General features: G+C 46.5%; 6 protein-coding genes across 6 annotated transcripts; 2 read left to right on the top strand and 4 right to left on the bottom strand.

Annotated features, from left to right (window-relative positions):
* Nucleotides 1-658: 658 nt before the first annotated feature.
* Nucleotides 659-2,011, top strand: ARB_04328 (uncharacterized protein; the record flags this gene model as incomplete). Its single annotated transcript, XM_003017401.1, has 3 exons — nucleotides 659-845; nucleotides 913-1,599; nucleotides 1,635-2,011. The coding sequence occupies 3 exons, from the start codon at nucleotides 659-661 to the stop codon at nucleotides 2,009-2,011; spliced, it is 1,251 nt and encodes a 416-aa protein (XP_003017447.1).
* A 213-nt stretch (nucleotides 2,012-2,224) lies between these two features.
* Nucleotides 2,225-5,541, bottom strand: ARB_04327 (signal recognition particle protein, putative; the record flags this gene model as incomplete). The annotated part of the gene is made up of 6 exons (XM_003017400.1): nucleotides 2,225-2,393; nucleotides 2,454-3,158; nucleotides 3,357-4,559; nucleotides 4,625-4,769; nucleotides 4,831-5,104; nucleotides 5,215-5,541. The coding sequence occupies 6 exons, from the start codon at nucleotides 5,539-5,541 to the stop codon at nucleotides 2,225-2,227; spliced, it is 2,823 nt and encodes a 940-aa protein (XP_003017446.1).
* Nucleotides 5,542-7,349: 1,808 nt separating this feature from the next.
* ARB_04326 (uncharacterized protein) lies at nucleotides 7,350-8,336 on the bottom strand (the record flags this gene model as incomplete). The annotated part of the gene is made up of 2 exons (XM_003017399.1): nucleotides 7,350-8,207; nucleotides 8,271-8,336. 2 exons carry the CDS (start codon nucleotides 8,334-8,336, stop codon nucleotides 7,350-7,352), a joined length of 924 nt encoding a protein of 307 aa, XP_003017445.1.
* A 5,837-nt stretch (nucleotides 8,337-14,173) lies between these two features.
* Nucleotides 14,174-16,255, bottom strand: ARB_04325 (uncharacterized protein; the record flags this gene model as incomplete). The annotated part of the gene is made up of 1 exon (XM_003017398.1): nucleotides 14,174-16,255. The coding sequence occupies one exon, from the start codon at nucleotides 16,253-16,255 to the stop codon at nucleotides 14,174-14,176; it is 2,082 nt and encodes a 693-aa protein (XP_003017444.1).
* A 2,947-nt stretch (nucleotides 16,256-19,202) lies between these two features.
* ARB_04324 (uncharacterized protein) lies at nucleotides 19,203-20,183 on the top strand (the record flags this gene model as incomplete). The annotated part of the gene is made up of 1 exon (XM_003017397.1): nucleotides 19,203-20,183. The coding sequence occupies one exon, from the start codon at nucleotides 19,203-19,205 to the stop codon at nucleotides 20,181-20,183; it is 981 nt and encodes a 326-aa protein (XP_003017443.1).
* Nucleotides 20,184-20,466: 283 nt separating this feature from the next.
* Nucleotides 20,467-21,261, bottom strand: ARB_04323 (uncharacterized protein; the record flags this gene model as incomplete). Its single annotated transcript, XM_003017396.1, has 3 exons — nucleotides 20,467-20,663; nucleotides 20,844-21,056; nucleotides 21,168-21,261. The coding sequence occupies 3 exons, from the start codon at nucleotides 21,259-21,261 to the stop codon at nucleotides 20,467-20,469; spliced, it is 504 nt and encodes a 167-aa protein (XP_003017442.1).
* Between the last annotated feature and the right edge of the window lie 273 nt (nucleotides 21,262-21,534).

The following is a 21,534-nucleotide window of genomic DNA, read 5'->3' as shown; positions in this document are numbered from 1 at the left end:
GTCGTGTATCGCATCTAGACCAGGTGTATATCCGCGGAAGCCATGTCAAATTCTTTATTGTACCCGATATGTTAAGGTATGCGCGTTATTGACTACTCCACGCGAGTTCTCTCGACTCTCATTATAACTAACCTATCTTTGCCTCTCCACAGAAATGCTCCAATGTTCCGATCCAGAGGCCAGCGAGGACGAGGTGTTGGTTTGGCTAGAGGCAGGGCAACTGTCAACAGAGCAAGAGGGCAGCGAAGAGGTTAAGGATCCAACGATAGAAATGAAGTTCCTGGGCTGGCGTTTTATTACATTCGATCATTCTCTTTCCTGTTTGTTTGCGAACACTATTGCTGAACAAAATATACTTGATGTAACGGCTCTTTTATTCTTATCTAGTCATGTAGGTCTGTCAGGCTGGGCAATTTCCAGCCACGTCAAGGAAACAAATAGAGGTTTTAATCAGGAAGTTCAGAATAGCATATATATTCATCTGATAGCCCTAGTATCAATGTCATGACAAAAAGTCTATTATGCGGCTGTTTTTACGCCGGACTGGCCTGTTTCATCATATCAAGTCGTGAGGTTTTGAATATATCCATATATATATGCTTTCTCAATCGCAAAATCAACAACTCCAGGCATATATAAGATACCGATACAATCCACTATGTCTTTGCCCCTGGAATGGCCAGAGGAGGAGGCAAGGAGCAAGGTCAAGCACATTTTGAACCCTCGCCGGCTCCTGATTCTTGCTCCAAGTACGGAATCTCACGCTGTTATCCCACCATTTCTCACTCGCTTGACAGGCCAGCTCCCTGTCCTCCCCTCACGGCAATCAGACACGAAACAAGCCGGTAAGCAGCCTCATACTGACAACTACCCGGTTTGAAGCCCGAGAATCCATTCTAAACTATATACTAGACAGTGATGCGACAACCGACATCTCAGACGTCGCATCTACATCTACTACCCCACCTCCGGCATCATTTGCAGGATACACCGCGCACACACCGTTACAACTAAATACAAAATATTATAGCGCGGAAATACCACTATGGGTCGACGAAGTTCCATCACTTTCTTTAATACCTTCACCAGATCTTGCCTTGCCATCCGCGGAGGAGGACGATGCGGGCTCCCCGGAAGCTTGGAGAAAGGAATTCGCCAGCGAAGAAGCGCGAGAGGTCAGGGATGCTATAGGCGCAATAATACTGTGTATGCAGAGACCGAAACCTCCTGACCCAGCTTTAGTAAAGGATAACGTGCTGGACGGGAATGAAAACGCCAGTGGTGTTGTTTTCCAACGCGCGGTAGGCAGGATTAAAGACCTTGCCCGTGCAGTCATAGAAGTCAAAGCGCAGGCTGAGGAAGAGAGAGGCGAAATAGGCGATATTCCCGGGTTGATTGTGTTAGTGGGGGACGAATGTGAAAATGGATCCCTTGCTGCAGGCAATGCTTCATCAGAGTATGGGGCATTATGGTGGGACGAACAGTTGGGTGACCTAGGAGCTGGCTCTGGACTTGAAGTAGTCTTTTGGGATCATAAAGCAGCTAGCCCGGAACCTTCAGCGAGAAATGAATTTGGAGGTAACATCTCAATTCTCTTAGGTATTCAACTACGACTAGCTGACTTTGCCATCTAGAACTCATGGGCATTGCAAGGGTGCAGGAAGTGTTAGAAGCCCATCAATGGTCATCTTCAACCTCAGACGAAGTTGAGCAAGATTTGGAGCCTCTTAGCTTACGTGGAGATCAGGAAACTACTGGAGGGTTTACACTAGAAGCTAATGAGCTCGAGAGGGAGATGGCTGGCCTTCGGCTTGCAATTAACAGCAATATGGATAATGACGACATTGGCGAAGAGTTTAAGGAGATGGGGGATGACAGCCTTCAAGTCGAACAACTCGAAGGACTAATATTGAGAGTCCAGGCCATAAAGGAGATGGGAGCAGATTTACCTGACCAAGAAAGGAAGAGGTTTGCTGCAAAGGCCATCAAGGACCTAATGAAGGATATATGATATTACTATTAATTATATTAAGGTAATTCCATTTTGTAGAAATCTCGTCTATGTGGCTTGTTTTTTAAAGCCACTGCCATGCTAAAGCCAATTCTCAGTTGGCTTTCTTTTTGCCTTCAGCTTTCATAACTTTCCTCCTCTGCGCCATCATATGGGTAAACAATATATAAGACCCTAGATTATCAAATTAGCAAGACATTAGAGGTTCAGATGTCAAGGGGTTATGAACAAATTAGCCATACCGGGAATATAAACGAGTAGAATGGCAATGAGTGCAAAGCGGAAGATGGAGAGGAGACCGCTGGCATTAACCACAGTAAGATAAATCAGGAAGCATTCACTTGATATTCCAACAGGGTATAAGATAAAAAAGGTGTTATATCTGAAATGAAAATTATTAATGCTGCCGTCATGGAGGAAATAGGGTTAGGACAATGCGAACCTCAACCATAGTATAGCTTTAGGAATACCCTGTCCCAGTATCTGGAAGACAAAAAAGCCATATCTAATACATTCCGTAACACCCCAAGCAAACAGACATCCGATAAACCCCCAATCACTTAGTTGGGCAGATCTCATCCCATGCCCGAGAAGAAAATATTTATTCGCACCCGTACCGTCAAATTCGAAGATGGGTAGAGTGGGACTGAATGGTGAAAAGATATACATGACTCCCCAGACCAACAATAGCCTGCTAGCTACCTGCATGGTGGTAGTCACAGCCGAAGCTCGAACAAGTCCGAACAAGGAATGAAGGATCTCCAGAGCAGCAAGAGATTGAGTCGTCCGAAGCAGGGGAAAGAGATAAACAAAAAGCCCAGCAACTCCTTCGCCTTCGCTGCTATAACTGCCATGGCTGTCACTGTATATCTGGAAGAGAGAAAATAGTAGACGAAAAGTGAGGGTACTCCAGAGTCCCAGGGATACTAAGTTGTACAGGAATAAGTAGGCTTGCGTGGGAGATGAAGCTGGCGTTGAAGATCTAGAGGATGCCATCTTGAAGTTTCTCCTTGCCTCGCTTTGTGCAATGGCTGTGGTATAAACTGGTGAATATTCAAAGCAAACGATGATATATTGAAGTTGTCTAAATTCCCTTTTAAGGAAAGTTTTCTTAAACTCTATAGCTTCACGCCCGTTGCTTACATAACTAACTAACAAAGCACTGGGCAATTAATGCATCACGTGAAATATAATTCCCCAAGTACTCCGTGGCGGGTTTGACTGCTATAAAGGTATTCATATGTTAAAAACGGTATATAATTTTCTAGGAGGAACAGTTTCTATTGAAGTGTTGGCAAAGATAAGATATCGTAAAAGGCAGAAGCAGGTAAACAGGATCAACTACTTTTTTCCTTTTCCCTTTTTCTTCCTTGCGCCTCCCATGCTCCCAATTACCTGGCTAGTGCTTTTCACAGGTGTAGGCGAGCTATGGCCATCATCTGCCTTCTCATTGACCACACCACCCTGTGTTCGATCAGCTGCCCTTTGTTTGCCCTTTTTCCCTTTAGGCCGATAGCTTGATCTGTCTCTCAGGGGAAGCCATCTCTCGGGGTCAACTTTCTCGTTAGGATCCATATTCTTGGGTTTTCGAATTCTTTTATTTTTCTTCAACGCATCCGATGAACGCCGTTTCTGGCCTTTTTTTAATGCAGAGGTAGCTGTGCTCGCAGGTAGTTGAACGCCAGCGGCTTCCAGATGGGACACATCTACACCAGCAATCAACTCTTGAACTGGCAAAAGAGATTTAAGGGAGGACTCAACGACGGCCGGTGAGGAAATAGCGTGAGAGGCTACAAAGCCTGCAGTTGCGATACGATCACTGCCATCTCTTGAGTGGAGATGGGCAAATATTTCAGTAGCAGTAGATATATCTGCCGAGTCATGAGAGTTGAAGAGAGATATTGCAGCTGCGCGGAGTAGTGATATTGGTTGGCTAGAAGGATCCTTCCCCTGCCAATACTTGGCAGCCTTCGATAGTTCAGAATTTATGTGATGCTTGCGACCCTGACTTCTGTACAGAGTGACAAGGATGTTGACCAACCCAGGGCTAAACCGAACCATCATATCGGAGTCATCGCCGGTTTCTTCCAGTTTCATAGAGAAATTCTCTAACGTGGATATTGCGGCATTGATGTTTCCATCTGCCACCTGTAGTTGAGCAAGAACTAAGGTGAGGCCGAGATCACGAGGACGCATAGCAGAAAGAGATGATATTTTCTTGATCGCATTTCTGCTATCTGCCCCGTGAGTGTGAGCAGTAGCATCGAATGCGGCGAGCGAATTTACATCTGATGAAAGGGTAGCAGAAGAGTGTTGCGAAAGAGTTTTAGAGATCGACCTCGAAACTTCATCAAACTTCTGGACCATAAGATTGATGACAAGAGCATTTCTGCTTAAGATGTCATTCTGATAGGAGAAGAATTTATCATTGCCAGCGGGCCTTGGGGTTCGGCTAAAGTTCTTGTGTTTGATGTAGGGGTTTATCTTTTGCTCGGTTGTAAGAATAGCGAGGTTTTCGGCAATGAGCTTAGTGGAAAGATCGGTAATCCTGTGTATACATGTCAGCTATATTAATCTGATAGAAGTTAGAAGCGAGGGGCGGAATGTACATACTCGGCAAAATCTATGCCTCTAATAAGCGCTTCTCCTTCTTCAATTTTCCCTTGCTGCAAATAGACATGTATCTCTTGGATTTTGATGGGCAACAATTCTACCTTCTTATCCTCGAGAGAGAGTTCATCAGACGCTTCGCATAATTCTATTCTTTGATGTTAGAACGAACTTGTAAACAGCAACTGGTGGTGGTAGTCTATTCGTACCTTTTGATATTTTCAAAAGTTCCAGAGCTCTCTCATAATAACCCCTGGCTATTTGTTCACATGCCATGTTATACGCAGCTTCAAAAACATCTAAAGCATCTCGCTTTGATACCAGGTCCTTTGAAAGAGTACTTTGGCCTGCCCAAAGACTTTGTGCCTCAGCTGCCGTTATGTTTATTTGCAAATCAGTGAGTTCACCCGTGGAAGCTCTCACATCACTGATCAAATCCTGGTAGATCTTGAGAGTTCGATCAAAGTCTTCAGCTCTATAGGACTATACAAGTTTAACAAATTAGCAAGTGTTCTAAAGAAAATCAATACAAAGGAGCAAAGGAGCATATTTATTTCAGGTCATATGCCTTGACTAGTTGATAGGACACGAACCGCTTGTGCTTCAACATGCTTTGCGCCTCTTTGAGAACCAACGGATGCCGCAAATGATATTGCCTCATCCAATCTCCCAATTTTATATAGGGCATAAGACCATTCAAGCGGCAATCGTTTCTTCAACACATCACCTCCTTCTTCAATTACACGAATTGCATCCTCAAATCTGTCTAATTTTATAAGCGCAATGGTTTTGATATGCTGTGCATCCAAATCCGTTCGGGACTTTTTTAGGATCGAGTTGCAGGCTTTGATAAGCTCCTCATGGTCATTTATAGAAGACCTTTGCATAAGAGCGCTAAGGCTCTGCAAAGTTGTTCCCATGGAAGCGGACGTTGGCGATAGCGATTTATCAGCGCCAATAGCGGGGGATCAGTGAGAGCGGGCAAAAACCTGCGATGCGTTCGATTTCGGCGTTGATCAGTTGCCGGTAGAGCTTGGGAAGTAAATGGCAGTGGCCCAGCTCCCACAATTCGAAGTATCACAGCTATTCTGTCATTCACTTGTTCTATCATCCATTCTTCAATCTGCCCGTCATTAACATGATGTCAGGTTACATCACGTGAGTATGAAAGCCCTGTACCCTACTAAGCATGTGTAAGCATAATTATGTAATAATTTGTATATTTGCGCTAGTTCTAAAACGGAGAATCTGATATAAAACTCTAATCTAACTTCGCGACTTCGTCGCTTTGCAAAAGAAACCAACCACTTCACCTCTCGATCGAGCGACAAACGCAAGCTTTGCAGCCAGCACGGCTGGTTTTTACACCATATCTTATGGCCCGGGATACCAAACGCACTGGGCATGCAAGTGGCAGGAGTGACCTCTGCCGCCAAGGCCCCTGCGCCCCTTAAGCCCTCGGCTTTACAAAGCATCGCGATCTATTTATTGGAAACGCGTCGCTCATAGACTAGATATACTGGCAGATGTGGAGCGGTATGTGCTCGGATCGCTGTGGCTATTTCGATATCCTCTGAAAGTCCAGAATCCATGATTCTCTTCTCAGCACATGTTACGAAATATCCGCAGTTAAATACGGAGAACTAGCACATCTGGGTCGCTGGTCGTCGAATGAGGGTCCTCTGTATCAGGGATTCGAATGCCCAGATTAGGAGGCTTACAGAGACGCCACCGAACCATGGCTGATCCGATTGTAGATCCCACCACTCATCGCAATTACCAAATCTCTTTCTTATATACGGATGCATCGGTGCGGATGGACTCGTGATCGAGAGACTTTAGGGGCTGGTAGGCCCGCGAACCAGGCAAACACATTAAAAATATACGATCGACGCGAGACGACTTATTAGCCACTGACCCTACCTTACCAACTTAACGGAAAGTTTGGTGAGACAATAAAATGACTGATTTCCAACGTAATTCTACTTAACTTTGGCCTGAACTGTACGGAGCACTCCTTAGGTTTTTCTCTATTGGGGATATGGTATCGGGTGAACATTTTCACCTGAGTATTGGGGAACCGAACCCCTGCATCAAGTTCCATGCAAACTGCATAGATCGGCTAACGGCCGATGTTGAGCTGTCAAGGCTGACGTTCATGTTTACAAGCGATCCTCAATGTGTGGCGAGCGGTGGCTAGGATTCAGACGCCTCTAATTACTCCGCCCGTCAATTTGCTAGAATACAAGGCAATTCGAAGCACAGTTTAAGCCACATGTGTGCGAATTTAATCTTTTCTCCAGAGTACATGATACCAGAAAATAAAGTCGGTTAGAACCATATGAGAGGTTCGGAATACTGTCTGAAGTTTTCACCGAAATACTGTTCGCGTTATTGTACACTCATAGGAAGGGACACTGCCAGGGAATGGGCAACCTCGGTATGCATTAGAGATTACATGGGCTAAGACGGGTTAAGAAAAGCGTTGAGTCTGAAGGAGAAAAAAAGAAAAACAATAAGGAAAGTAATTAAGGAAGGCTTGAGTGTTTTTCGGATGGGGTCCGCAAATAATCCGAGTCATCGTCACTGTGACGGGGGCTGCTATTCCTCCGGCTACTGCTGCTGTCGCTTTCCGAGTTATTGCGGGCTTTAACCTGGCTACGCAAAGATGCCACCTGCCTCCTCCGGGCATTTATGAACCAGTTGCTGATCTGAAAATAGGAATATGTCAGTCCGTGTTGAAGGGTGCCGTGTCAATAGAATATAGATGAAGGCTTACCTGACTAATAGTCAATCCGGTCCGGCTCATAAATATTTGTTTATCCTCTTCAGTTGGGTATGGATGATCAAGATGCTCCCATAGCCAAGCTCGGAGCATGTCAGTGACCGGCTTTGGTAGGTTTCCTCTTCGCTTTTTCTCCCTCATATCTCCAAGCTCACATTCTGACAAGCAATAGCCTGACGCTGGTCTGAAATGGCCAAATGCTGATTGAGAATAAGTCCTGTCGCAAGCGTGAGGCTGCTCATATGATGAGGGATACGACAGTTGATCACGACAATCACAGGAAGAGACCATGTTGACTGGAGAGGATGAATGTGAAAAATTCGACGAATCGAAAGAAAATTGACTTCTGGGAGATGATATCGAGTAGTTTGATAATTCTCCCTCATTTCTTCCTCGACTGTTCAAGGGTGCGTATATGGCGTTGCTGTTGGCGTTCGGCGAAACCTTAACGAAATATTCTCTTGATGGGGATGGAATAGGTGGGGGTAACGATCGGTTGATCTCGTTAAGGGTAAGCTTAGGGCGCGAATGCGAGTGCGAAGCAGACATCGAGGATTTTGATTCCACTACATGGGGTTGCTGGAGATTTGACGACTTGGCGCTGTTTCCCATGAACCTGTCTGGCCGCAAGGATACATCATCAAACCGGCTATCTCTGGCAAACAGTCTGGATGGAAGCCTATCAGCGCGCTGGGTGGGTGGTGGCATGGTATCCTGGAGCGAACCACGCCTCCAGTTCTGATTAGACTGAGTATAAAACACTCCACCCTCTATTTCATCATGAAGATGATCGGGCAGAAGCTAAACAGTGTTAGAAAACAATGCTTCACACATGGGTATGGGATCCAATCTCATAAATCTTACCTCTCTAAAAGAGGGGAGCTTCTCCGAGTGGTGATCGGATAGTACCGTTGAGTAGGCGACTGTCATGCTTCCTGATTACTTCCCAGTTCTACAAAGAGACTTAAAAGTTGGGTGTTGGGAGTGTGGTATCGTAGGAAGCCGGCTTTCAAGCTATACGTTCACAGCACCGGTATCGTTCGATAAGGGTAGAAGGACAGTGCGGTTATGGGATATGGCAATATATATATATATCTTTCGTACTGCCCGAAGACGTTGGGCCGGGTTCAAGCCAGTAAACCGGTTCAGTGATTAAGCGTGAGTTAGGTATCAAACGCCGATAAAGTTCGAGCTTCAGTTCAGGCTGACAAGAGAGGTGTATGGTATATAGGCTGATGTAGGCCAAACTGAGAAAACGTCACTGAAGATGGTATTCCGTTTGCAAAGGATGCTTCTAGCTGATATTGGGGGCAGAGACAGGCGAGTATTATATGCATCAAAAGGCACACCCGCGTCTGATATCGAACACCGTCCAGCGGCCACCACCGTCTTGAACCCATGGCGATCAGTTTCTGTGGATCCAAGAAATCCCACCCACCTTCACAGCGTAAAATGGTAAGAAAAAGAAGAATGACAGGGGCAAGACGCTTGAAAGGGCCTATCCTGATCTGGTCCAATTGTGGAGGGCTTGGAGGAGGGTATGGCAAAAAAGCAAATTCTGGTCGGACAGAAAAGCTCCCCATAAGACTGATTGCCTGGCCTGAAGAAAAAAAGCAAGTGTGTCCTGCTGCTTGTTCCCAGACTCAGCATCTTTCGAGCGCCCACTTGCTTGTTCAATGATACGATGCTCGGCCCTTTCACTAGGGGCCAATAGCTAGAGGTCAGGGGTTCAAGCTAACGAGGTCGTTGCTCTGCCGTCAAATATCATGCTCTGCCGCAGGGCTTAACTTAACGATCCAGCCAGCCAGAAAGTAGCGTCAGACCCCCCAAAATACTCTCTGACATGTCCCAAAGAGCACTGACAATGGAGGCTGGTGGATCCTAAAAGCTGCATCTCGAGCTTTATGGAGTGAGATCTCCGAGGGTGAGGCGTTTTAGCATTCCCAGATGCCCGCCACAGATTGGGTTGCCTCAGAAGCAGGATGAATTAACGCCCATTCTTAGGCATAACGCCAAATCCTAGTATCTCGAGTTGGTCTGATGGAATACTGCATGGCATTATCTCATCTTGAGACGTGATTGTGGTTCTCCCTTTTCTTTTTATCCTGACTATTTTTTTCTTCTGCTCGGTGACAGGCTTGAGGGCTTCGCGGAGCCTAGAGGGAGCAGAGGAGAAGATAGAAGAAGAAAAGAGCCATATTACTCCTTCTCCATGGCCCTCCGTATCCACATGGCAAAGAAACTACATTTGCATCCACCAGACGCGGGGTGGAAGATAGCAATAAACATACCTTGGGACATGTCAATATAGGTACGGGAGTCAAAGTACTTGCGTTATGGTTGACGGTTGCTAATCGTCCTGAAATCCAAAGACCGAGCGACCGATTATCGTCAGGAACAGTTGACCAAGTACAGATTTGTGGAGTGTCGACTCTGTGATTGCAAGGCAAGAAACCTTGATCTGGCATCGAATCTTCGTTTACTCTCAAGCCACTATCGACTTGCAAATTCAGGTTTTTGCCTTGATAAAATTGCAATGGGAGTAAAAAAAAAAAAAAAAAAAAAAGGAAGGAAAGGAAAGGAGCAAAAAAGAAAGGAAAACGATATCCATGCGTTCGGGCTTTGAGGCACTCAGAAGGCTATTCTGCAAATCGATCCTTACGAGGAAGAGAGATGAGATGCCAGGTTGAAGGACATGACAAGCGCGAACCGAAAAATCATTCACGCAAATGCCAAAGGCTTTCCAATAATCCGGTCTCCTCGTACCGTGTACGGAGCATCTCTGCGCTAAGCAGCCGGTTCCTTGGACCCCGAGCTCTGTGGTGGCCTTTTTAAGGTTGAAAAACGTATATCAACTGGCTCTACCAAATATCTGCTGTAACACAACATCCGAGAAGAAACGATGGTCGAACTTGTTGCAGTAAATAAATAGATTTTTATTTTTCTGGCACGATTCAACCCATCACCGGCCACCACCAAATCCCTAGTACATTGCCATCTACTAGGTAAAGTTTCACTTAAGTCGAAACATGGCTGGCTTACGATCGAACGATCGGCCAACCACACGACTCGAAACTTGGATTTGTGGGAATATTGACTTCGATTTGCTCGATATATAACCTGGTTCCTTTCAATCACAACTGAATCTGACAGCAACGGGCATATCCTTTAGGGCCCTGATCTGCCGAAATACTGGGATAGTCTCTACCAAACCCCCATACAAGAGAGGACACCACACCGTACAGACGTGTTTCTTCACTCCTCAGAGTTTCTTATGACCCCCACCCCCCGCGCGCAGGCAGGGATATGTTGGCCCTAGCCTAGTTGTCTATGAAATCGATCGTTGCCACGTCGCGGCGGTTGTCAGATCTGCTAGTCGCTCTCAAAAGTCAGGTATCTGAGAGGTGGGAAAGCCATATCATTCTCGCAAATCGCCGTATCAAGGGCGACGACAAAGTCCATAGCTAGGTAAAATGGTTAATACCGGATTTATCTACTCTGGACCTGCTTGCCTGTTGCGGACAGACGGAGAAGCGTGTAACATGGGTCTAGATGACGCTTTTTCGCCATAAAGCCAATATAATGGCGGGTTTGAAGCAAACACTCCGACCACCCCAAATAATTGACAGCTCATCTAATTTTGGAGAAGGGATAAAAAAGCAAACTAAGAAAACGAGAAAATGAATGAATAAACTTGCCTTTCCCTCGTTCAATATTCGGCATCCTATCCTTACTCTATGCCATGCCCCCAAGCCGTGGTAAACGTTACTGGCTAACATGATGGCCTCCCGCAGATGCTCAATGGCTTACAGCGTATGCTGTGGTGCAATGCATATAATCTCGATGGTTTCAGGCTGCGCATAACATGCTCTTAATATGGAGCACTCTGTACATGCAGTGCCATAAATGACAGGTGACCCTTATCTGTTACCAATAATATAGTTCCGTCCGCCACTGCTGTTCATGCTTCTTACGTCGTGGTGCGTTTAAGATGTGTGGACAGACTCCTGACTGCCAGACAGAACCCTGGAAAACAGCATCCTATAGAGATAATAACCAGCAACAGTTACTTTCTCCAGGAAACAGAAAAAAAAAAAAAAAAAAAAAAAAGATGAAAATGAAAATACAATGCCGATAACTCTATCCAATATGGTTGATGGTTGGAACTCTGCCCATGAACCCCTGAAGTGCGGAGTATTGTTGCCGAACTTCATTCTCCTGAACAGGCCCGTTCGCTTGCCGGGTGCCAGCCCGAATTAGTCTTATGCATTTTTCCACCTGAGGTCGACATGATGGTGGTACAGTAGGTCAACCTACTGTCTTTGCGCCTCGTCTCCAGGAAATCCTTTTCGCCGACAAACCAGGAAACGTTGCTCTTGTGTCACAAACCGGTTACTCTCACAGACCTTCAGTTACGTTTGACTAGCAACAGGAGCGAGCAACAAATATCGTTGATGTACGGAGTATACATATGCAGATGGAAAAGGTGGACAATATCAAGAAAGGGGAGCCAGCAGACCTAGATTCGTGGACTTCACGACGTAAAGTGACGAATCATAAACCAGCCTTGAAAAAGCAAATACATCCCTGATTTGATCCCTTGGTCTCCCTCTTCCTGGCGCACGGAGTCTATCTCAACATACCGAGACAGAAAAGCTCCTCTCGGGATTCTAAGGGGCGCCGCCACAGGTCCCGATGGCCGATGCGTGTATGCGCGGTTGTCACACATAGCAGTTGCCCCCTCCCTCCCCACGCCCTTGTAAAGGTGTGTTTTGTCATCTTCCACCAGCTGTTTGTGCAAGGCCGATGCGCTGTACGAAATGTTATTGCACGATCCTGGGGTGATGACTCGACATGCTAAAAGTGTCACTCCACATCCCTGCCACCGCTGGGTGTAGGACTCGAGCGCAATGCATAGATATATTCCTGCGTGGGATGCCCGAAAACGTCTGTTGAGAGTATCTGTGTCGTATATGCATGCGCCTTTCCGTCATGCGACCTCGATCGAGCTTTTGCTGTCCATGGCAAACAAATCAGCCGAAACATGCTGCGTGCACATCGTGTATGAATAGTGCTCGATACACTATGTTAACCAAACTTCATTCCCCATCCGGCCACAATTTACCTGTCGTTCAAGCTTCTGTATGGGCTAGCCCAGAAAGCCTCTTCCCCATAGACGGGCCGCACGTAAGACAGACACAGATCGGATGCCTGATCGACGGGGATTTAATCAATGCTACGTTGTCAAAGTTTGCCGTCGACACTGACCCTGGGAAGTCGCTTGACTCTTGACAGAATCTGAAAAAATCGCTTGTCTTCCTCGGCATCTGGCCGTCTACAGTGCCAGCCATACGTAACTCAATAATGCCTGACTGGCAAACAGAAGCTCTCGGAAATAGCCCGCATGGTGGTATAATTTATTCAGGGGCGCCTGCCAACGAACGCTCTTTTTGACGGTAATTATGCTGAAGCTCTCCAAATTCTATCTCATATTATCATACGACAACTTGTTAGCAGTATTTTCGATTGGCAACCGGCTTCTTTGTTGTCCAACTTCTTCGCAGGGCCTTTATGCACGGCGTACAGTGTCTTCAGGTCGAGACCGAAGGCTGCGATCGTCTCTCGATGTCATAACATTTTCCTGGTTTGATTACTCAGAAATGATGGCAGAGATCGTTTTCTCGTTTTCTCTTTCCTGATTTCGTCGCCGATGGCTTTTGATACCCAGGTTCCTCCTTAGCCCACTGTTAAACCGAGAAGGAGGGGGGGACGGGCAACATACTTGTCACTATGTGATGGACGTGACTTGTTGAAGGCTCCTCTCCTTCTACATTATCAGGAGCTAGACTAGGTCTTTACAGAGACAGAGGAGCTCTGTACAACCCCGCTGTAGATCATTCTGTGGCGTCTACAGGCGCAGCATATTCCATGGTTCAAAAGTGATAGTCAATGGTTCCAGAAATCTGGCGCCTCAGGTCTTACGGAGCTCCCGTACGTTGGATTTCCATATCAACGGGTACAACTGGGCAGGGGAAAATCAGACCAACATCGTCCTCTACTGGGTAGTACCTATCCTGCCATGCCTATTTTACTTGTATAACACTTTTTCTTCCTTCCTTCTATAGAAGAGCAATCTGTCTTCTTTTTTCCTGGTTCTTGGCCATGGGCAGTTGACTGAAACCTGAAATGCTGTGCCCCAACTTCCCTGATTGCTGGCAGGAAAGATATAACGGTAAACAGCTGCCGGCAGTGCCAAAAAGTATTAACAATAACCAGGCGGCTTGATATCAGTATTTCTCAGCATGACATGTATTATTTTCCTTGGGAAAACGACTACGTACAACCCGACACCTGAGCTCCCCTGCCTACAGGCACCCCTTGAACAGTCCATCATCAAAACGGGTCAAAAATCCTAATAGTCCAAGTTTAATAGGTCAGTGAACGGCTTATACGGTGAAACTGTTTCATGTGGCTGCGTTCAAATCCTGTAGAAAGGACAGGTGGCATGGATAGACATCTATGACTAGACAAGATACACGGAGTTCACCTTTTGTAAAAGTGAGATGTAATGAAGGAATGAATGGATTGCTCCTAATGCTGACAGTTTATTCTATGCTAAAAAAAAAATAAAAATAAAAATAAAATAAAATAAAAAATAGCCTCGAATTAAAATGCTGAAAATGAGAGATGGACTCTATGAGACGCTGAGGACGTAGAGAAGAATGTATGAAATAGGAGACTGGGTGATGAGTAAGGAGATTTTGAAGTCATTCGTCTAAGTATCGCCGAAGAGGGTGGTCGTTTGATAGAGGGCAGTCTTTCCCGAAAAGTTCAGTGTAGCTCAATTTACCAAGTCTCCTGTTTCGGGTGATCAGTATGGATTCATATTCAAATAAGGATAAGAAAAAGAAAATAGAACTAAGACATACTGCAATGTACTGGCCAGCCGCTTTTTTCTCATCCCAGAATATTCTTGCCTGCTCTGGGTTCAAGTTGCCCTTTGCAATGGCGACGTCAATCAAGGCAGCCTCGACACCTTCGCCCATACCCTTGCTGCTGCCGCAGACGAAGACTCGCCCATCAAGAGAATTGATTACGAACCAGACCAGGTCTGCTTGATGGCGTACTTCCTCCTGCACGTATCTGCCTTCACCTCGTCTGCTCTCGACGACCTTCTTAACTTCGTCTTCGTGAACTCCCCATTCCCCGGAGTAAAGTTCGTCAAGCAAGGAGTCACGGACTCCCTGGAGCACCCAGACCTTGTTGGCGCAATTAGCTGATCTAAGACGGCTCTGGACGAAGCCGCGGAAGGGAGCAACACCGACACCAGCTCCAATGAGGAGCATAGGTCCGTCAGAGACAAATCGTCTAGCAAGTGGATTGGACATGAGCCCACGGAACATGGGGACGTGCAAGTTCAAGCTAGCTGGATCGATACCATCATTTTCAGCTGCCTGAATCTTTCGAGCTAGGCGTTCTAAGAAACCCGATCCAACTCCTGTGCGGTACCCTCCATTCCAGTCGGGACATTCGTGAACAGTCACAGCAATTTCAATAACCCGTCGTGGTTCTTTGCCATCAATGGTGCGTTGAATCATAGGGTCCTGGGAGAGTGAGTAGAAACGAGGCATAAGCGTGTTCAAGGTGGAGAGGAGATGGTCCAAAGGTGGGTGAGAGGAGGGGAATGCATCGAGAAGCTGCAAGACAGTGATATAAGGACCAGTACGGAGGTCACAGAAAGCAGCCTGGCCCTGAGCAGAGCATAGGTACATGAGGATTTTCTTCTCATTCTCATCTGATGCATACTCTGCGAGCAATCGAAGAAGCGGCTTTGTAGGAGGATAGCTCTGTAGGTCTGAACACCAGCTAAGAAGTTCACGTCTGGTAGTTAGGAGGTCTCTAGGCTTTTCGTCTCCCCAAATCGTGGGCCATCGGCCCTTGGTGGTGTGGAGTGTGATCTTTTTATCCCGTATGAACTTAGGAACCCCGAGACGGTTGAAGATGGCTTCAACGACAGCCTCAGAGTTACTGGGGCAAACACCAATGGCGCCGCCAACGACAAAGTCGACATTTCCACCCTCAACTGGATAGTCTGTAACATCGATATCGAAATGGTAAGTTCGTTTCTCAGCACCGGGTTTCGTCAACTCTCGTGCATGGTAAAGGGGAGCACGATACACTTCATAGGGTGCGTGTGGTTGGAGGAATTGAGGAGGATGATCTGCTGGTCCTAGTTTCTTTCCTACAGAATCAATTGAGGGAGAAGAGAAGGATACAGTATTCTCTGGGAGAGGGGCTATCTTGGTAAGCTTGCTGTCAAGGGAGAGCTCGCCAACGTATAGCCTCAGGCTCTCGAAAGCAGCGTTCTTTGGCCGGATAACTGGGTTCGAAGTTATGGATGGTAGAGCATTCTTGAGAGGCTCAAGCTTGCAGCATCCTCCTCCGCAACATATCTTCCCTAACAGGTTGGTTCCGCCGCGGATATCTCCCAATATCCTTTGGACATCTTCTGAATTCTGAGATATCAATACTGTGGAAGCTCGCCTTCGGCGCTGGGGTATTCCATCTGACTCTTTGCTTTCAGCATATGCATCTTCCGACGCCGCGTCGCTGGACGGTTCTGTTATTGGTGTCAACGGGACGTCTGAATCTATAGACACTTCTGATGCGCCGGCTACCGAGGTTGCTGCTGACTGCGAGTCCGATGTGCCCGTTGCTGAGCGTCGTAGAAGGGTCAGATGCGGTATTGATGTAGGCTCTTCGGGGACAGGATCGTTTGGATGCGATGTAGAGGTGAGTGGGATAGAGACTGGCTCTTCACCAGGAAGAGATGATATTGTAGTCGTCATTGTGTGAGAGAACCGGAGAGCCAAAGGAAAAACGTTCCAACAAGGGTATAGCTAGGGTAGAGGGAGCAACAATCAGCATCAATGCAGGTATGAGAATGTCGATATCGAATATAAGTATAAATCGGAAAGAAATGGATGTTTATAGAGGAAATTTCGGGGTTGGTTGGATTATGATTGCAAGGGGCTGCATACCGCGCTCCAGAATGAGAACACAGTTCTCCGTACTTTTTTGATCAGATAAGTGGGGAAAGCATGAAAATGTGGTTATCTGATGGCAGAAGATCGCCTACAAGGTAGAAGGCAGCATGTGTGACGCTGGAGTGTGAGGATAGCCCTGGAGAGCCCTGGGGCAGACTGGACGAGTTATATTCTTTCCCTCTGGCTTCTCTTGTCCGGCTGTCTGACCGTCGGCGCCCTGGGGCGTCGAAGGCGAATTTTCTCCCGAGAAGAAAGTGTTCCTAATCAGATCTTGCCGAGACTCCAGAAAAATACGCGGGATACGTAAATTACGATAATTACGGGTCTTGTTGCGGCCTGCAACACCGTCCTTCGGATAACAGGCGCGGTCGGCTGCAGGTCCATCCGGCCTTGGTGTCGACGGTGATGGGTCAGTTGCGTTCTGCCGGGCCTAGCACGATCGAACTCCTTGCCATCGCTCCCCTTGTCGTCTGCGCGGCCCATCAGGTGCGCCTTCGATGCACTTCAAATGGCGGAGGTTGCCCCCTTAGCTGATTGGGTAACGCTCTGTAAATTACAATACGGCCAGCCCACCGGTTTCATATCAGATCGTGCTATGATTGGCTGAAGTGCCGAAGGGGCGTCACGCCATTATCAATCAGCGGATCAGATTAGATCAGATTATATAAGCGTGTAACATAAAGGGGAAGAGGAGGGAGGAAAGGGACGAAGGGGAGAAAAGGAGGCGGATGATACAGAGATACTCATATGCCAGTGGGAGAAAGGTGCCAAGGGCGAAAGACATGTTTCAGTCAGAAGAAAAGGGAATGCACATTTGGCTATGGAGCTACGGAGTCAGTCTCCCTCCCCTGCCCACAAGATACCGATCCTGGGCTGACACAGCGCCGAAACACGAACATGGCTCGTGCTCTCTGCGAAACTGTTCCAGATCCAAACCATCCCCGTTCATATGCATTTACGGGGCACTTAATGGGAAACCCACCGCCCGGCTCTTTTGAGGTGGGATCCAGAGAGGACATGTACGGAGTAGTTGTCGTTGTCGGGTACCGAGCAGGGACATCATGGGCGTGGTTGAGCGGCAGATTACGTTCCTCAGCTCTATTCTAAGATCTCCTAGCAAACCCCGGCTTGTTGTATATAATACTAGGAGCAGAATGTAAAGAGTTGTGTGTATTTGTACCTCTTCTTTGCCAATTTGAAAGCTGCCCTCCACGATGATCCTGAATCAAACAACGACTCAATGACCCTCGTATAAAGAATCAGCCGTTTGCATCGAATTACCCGTTGTTGTCCTCAGAGTAAGCAAGTGAGGAAAATGATTAAGAAAGAAAAAAGTAAAAAAAAAAAAATTTAGTCTCAGTCAATCTTGGCTTTTGGATGTTCGCTACTCATCTGCTCATGATGCATGCATTCGGGTGGATCAACCGGGACGTTGAGTAGCCAGTTGCGGCATTTTCAGCCCCATGTATAGCAGCGATGTCAGTATTCCTTGTCGCCCTCTTGACACTTGGTCACCATGCCTTTCACCAAGATGGGCTTGAAAACCGTTTGTTTGATAGCGGCATGGTTGTTCTGCATACAAAAATGGTTATTTTTTCCAACCGGAGAGAACAGATAACCTCTCCGTACTCAATAAAGACCAGTTATGTTTGTATGTCAGTATCAATCCGCGAGATGCGGAAACTATAATCTGATGTCGGCCTCGGCGCCCAGCGTCCAGAACGAATCCTTGCGTCCTTCCTCTGCCGCGTTGATCGTAGGTTGACTACTCGGAGTTATTTGTTGCAAGACAGAGAGGAAACGCCGATACAGAGTGTAAGTGATTCACGATAGTCCTTGACTTTCGCAGGCTCGGCCATTTTCTTCCCCCCTTGGTTCAGAAATAAGCCACCAGGGTATTATTAGCAGGGTCTGATCTGCCCCAGATTGTTGTTGGTAGATTTGGCAAAACTCGGATACACCCGTAGAGGATCTTTGGGTCCATGCTATGGTGAGTTAACTATCTTTACCCACTTCCGGTGACTTCAACACGCACTTTACTTTTGAAATCAAGAGAAGCCAAGTTTGATGTTTGTCCTGGTGTGTGGAGGCCAGAGCGGATGAGGTCCCGTCAGAAACTCATCACGTGAGTGGAATTTCTCTGAGTTAACTAGTTAACTACTTGACAAGAAGGCTCCATCATCAACATCGAACACACCGCAGCTAACTAACAACTTCACCGACTCTACATTCTCGATACCATATACAATTTAAGATCTATGAGTGACAAGAGTATTTAGCTATTTACGGAGTACTACATTGTTTTTTTCATGATCCGCTGGATAATGTCATAATTATATATATTCGACCGGCTTCGAATTTCGAGCGTTGGTTGGCCCTGCCGCTAAATACAGATACCCAGGAGGACCAATCCCTTTGTATCCTTACTACAGATTTTAATATCCAGAGCAAAGGCTGGCACCGATCTTAACTTGTCTGCGCTGTTCGATACCACTACGAAATAGCACCAACCTAGACATCTCCGATTACCCTTATTTATCACATTAGCCCCATCATTTATCCCTACTCTCTAGATCCCGGGAACGACGTTCTACTCCGGATACAGTGTGAGTGTGGGAGGCCGAATCTCTCGGGCCTGTGAATCTGGGCTCAGGGGTTTTCATATTTTAAGTCGTCATAGGAGGGAGTTATATTTGGTCCAGGAAACAATGTCGGTAACTGGGTATGTAAACCATCCACGCTTGAGATCATGGACAACGACAGGAGCTCATTATTACTTAGAGTGTACTATATTCCAAGCAATCCTGAGTTGCCAACGACAGCAACAAGAACTGTGATTGATCGGTTCAAAGCAATCCATCAACCGGCTAGGCTTGGACGTTGGGCTCTAGAATTCAAACTCGTGCGAGACACTGCATCATGCCTGCCAGCAGCAAACTTCCCCCATAATAAAGTGCCAACTCCGCGATATATGCATATTTTATCACTTAGCCATTACCAAAATCATGGCTTCGTCCGAATCTCACCACGACCTGAGGTTGATCCGCTGGACCCAGCCGAAATAGAGAAACAGATGAACTCACCGCCACCTGTTCCAATACCAGCAACTGGAGTTTCTTCTCAATCGAAACCTTCTGCCGATAGCAAAGACTTGAATTCACCCTCTCAAAACGAAGCTCATACGACGGCGATAAAGACCTTCGACCCGCAGTCCTACCTGTCCTTTTTTTCCATGACAACAAAATTCTTCCAACCACTCTGGAACCACCGCTATACCGTGGTCGTCACCTCTGGAGAAGCCTATGAAGTAGGCGACTTTCGGGTCAGGATAGGCGAAGTTCGTCAGACAATGCCCAGGCCCCGCCTTCGTGGAGCAATCGTGGAAATCGAGTACCGTGGCCCAGGCCAGAGACAGTCGGAGCCAGACCTCACCCGAGAACCTGAAGAGGATTGGTATTTCGCTCCTCCTCTCCCGCACTACCCACCCCGTGAGGTTATTATACCTACGGATGAAGACTGGGAGCTGGGAGTGATGCTAATACGTGAGCTGTGGGATAATTTTTCTATACCAGGGGCTTCAGAATCAATCCAAGTCCCTGGATTAGGCCTTGAGAGGCGGGAATACTTTGACAAGGGGGGTGCATCGGCTCATACTGCACGCAAAAAGGCTAGCCTCGTTGGAGTTGACCTTGCGAGGCAGTACATGGATGTTTTCAAGTTTTACCGGTAGTCCATTCACTTTCAAACTAGGCATAGCTGTTGCTTAACCCACATGGATTGACGGTGACTTGATATAATAAAAATATAGTATTAGAGATCTATGACGATAGAGTTACGATATTCGCATGCCACGTTTATTCTCAAAAGCCGATGATTGGGTAACCACAAACTGCATGGAATATGCACTTATTTTGAAGAGACTGTTAATATAATATAATTGTATCCCTATTCGAATTCGGTGAATATACATTTGAACATCACAGGAGCTGGAAAATCTTATGTAATTCCTTTTTTTACCAATCTTTGTCCCACTGAGAATAGAGGATGAACATTGAAAGAAGGGCCAAGACACAAGTAATTAACTGGTTACTATAACCAAGGTCCTTAAAAACAATGTTGTTGCCAGCATCCATCCATTGATGGGTAAGTCGATAAGGCAAAACCGTAAAGAGCAAAAAGGGGAGGTTGGTGACAACGTAAAAATATGACCCTGTCGATATCTTTATGGAATAGTAATTAGATTGCTATGTGAACTTGGAGCCTACTTTTGCATCATGAGTTGAACGAATTCGTTATCTACAGCTATCCGTTAGCAAAATCCAGCCGTAAAAAACCGAAAGAAAGAAAGAAAGAAAGAAAAGGAATACACAGCAGCGGTGAGAGTACTTACAATCAATTCTGCCATCGCCATCCTGATCAGCTTCACGAATCATCTCATCGACTTCGTCGTCAGTTAACTTCTCTCCGATCGAGGTCATGACGTGGCGCAGCTCGGCGGCAGAGATGAAACCGTTGTTATCACGATCAAACACTTTGAAGGCTTCTCGGATTTCTTCCTCAGAATCAGTATCCTTCATTTTTCGGGCCATCATAGTCAAGAATTCTGTACCATAAAAACGATTAGCGTAACATTCCTTTGTGCCATGAGTATATTAACGACTAGGCCTGTAGCAAACTGTGTGGGTGGGTTGTTGGGCCCTGGAGTAAGTCGCACCTGGGAAATCGATAGTTCCATTGTTGTCGGCGTCAACCTCGTTGATCATGTCTTGTAGCTCGGATTCCGAAGGGTTCTGGCCCAGGGATCGCATCACTGTTCCCAACTCCTTGGTTGTAATTTGGCCTATTGGACATGACATATGAGTCAACGCTCTTTTCAGGACTGGCAGGTTACAGTCTCCGTTTGGTTTGGAGACAGAAAAGTTCGCTACATACCATCGCCATCTTTATCCTATTTGATGGAGGAACATTTGGTTAGCTATCTGTCCGCACATTTCAAGGGCGGGGCATCCTTGGACGATGCCACTCCGGGAACAACAAGGGGCAGCAGAAATAACTTACGAACAGGGAGAAGGCCTCCTTGT

The sequence above is a fragment of the Trichophyton benhamiae genome (genome assembly GCF_000151125.1).
Source record: "Trichophyton benhamiae CBS 112371 chromosome Unknown contig01293.0, whole genome shotgun sequence".
NCBI classification, from domain to species: domain Eukaryota; kingdom Fungi; phylum Ascomycota; class Eurotiomycetes; order Onygenales; family Arthrodermataceae; genus Trichophyton; species Trichophyton benhamiae.
The sequence above is the reverse complement of the archived record's forward strand: the minus strand, read 5'-3'. Positions and strand labels throughout refer to the sequence as shown.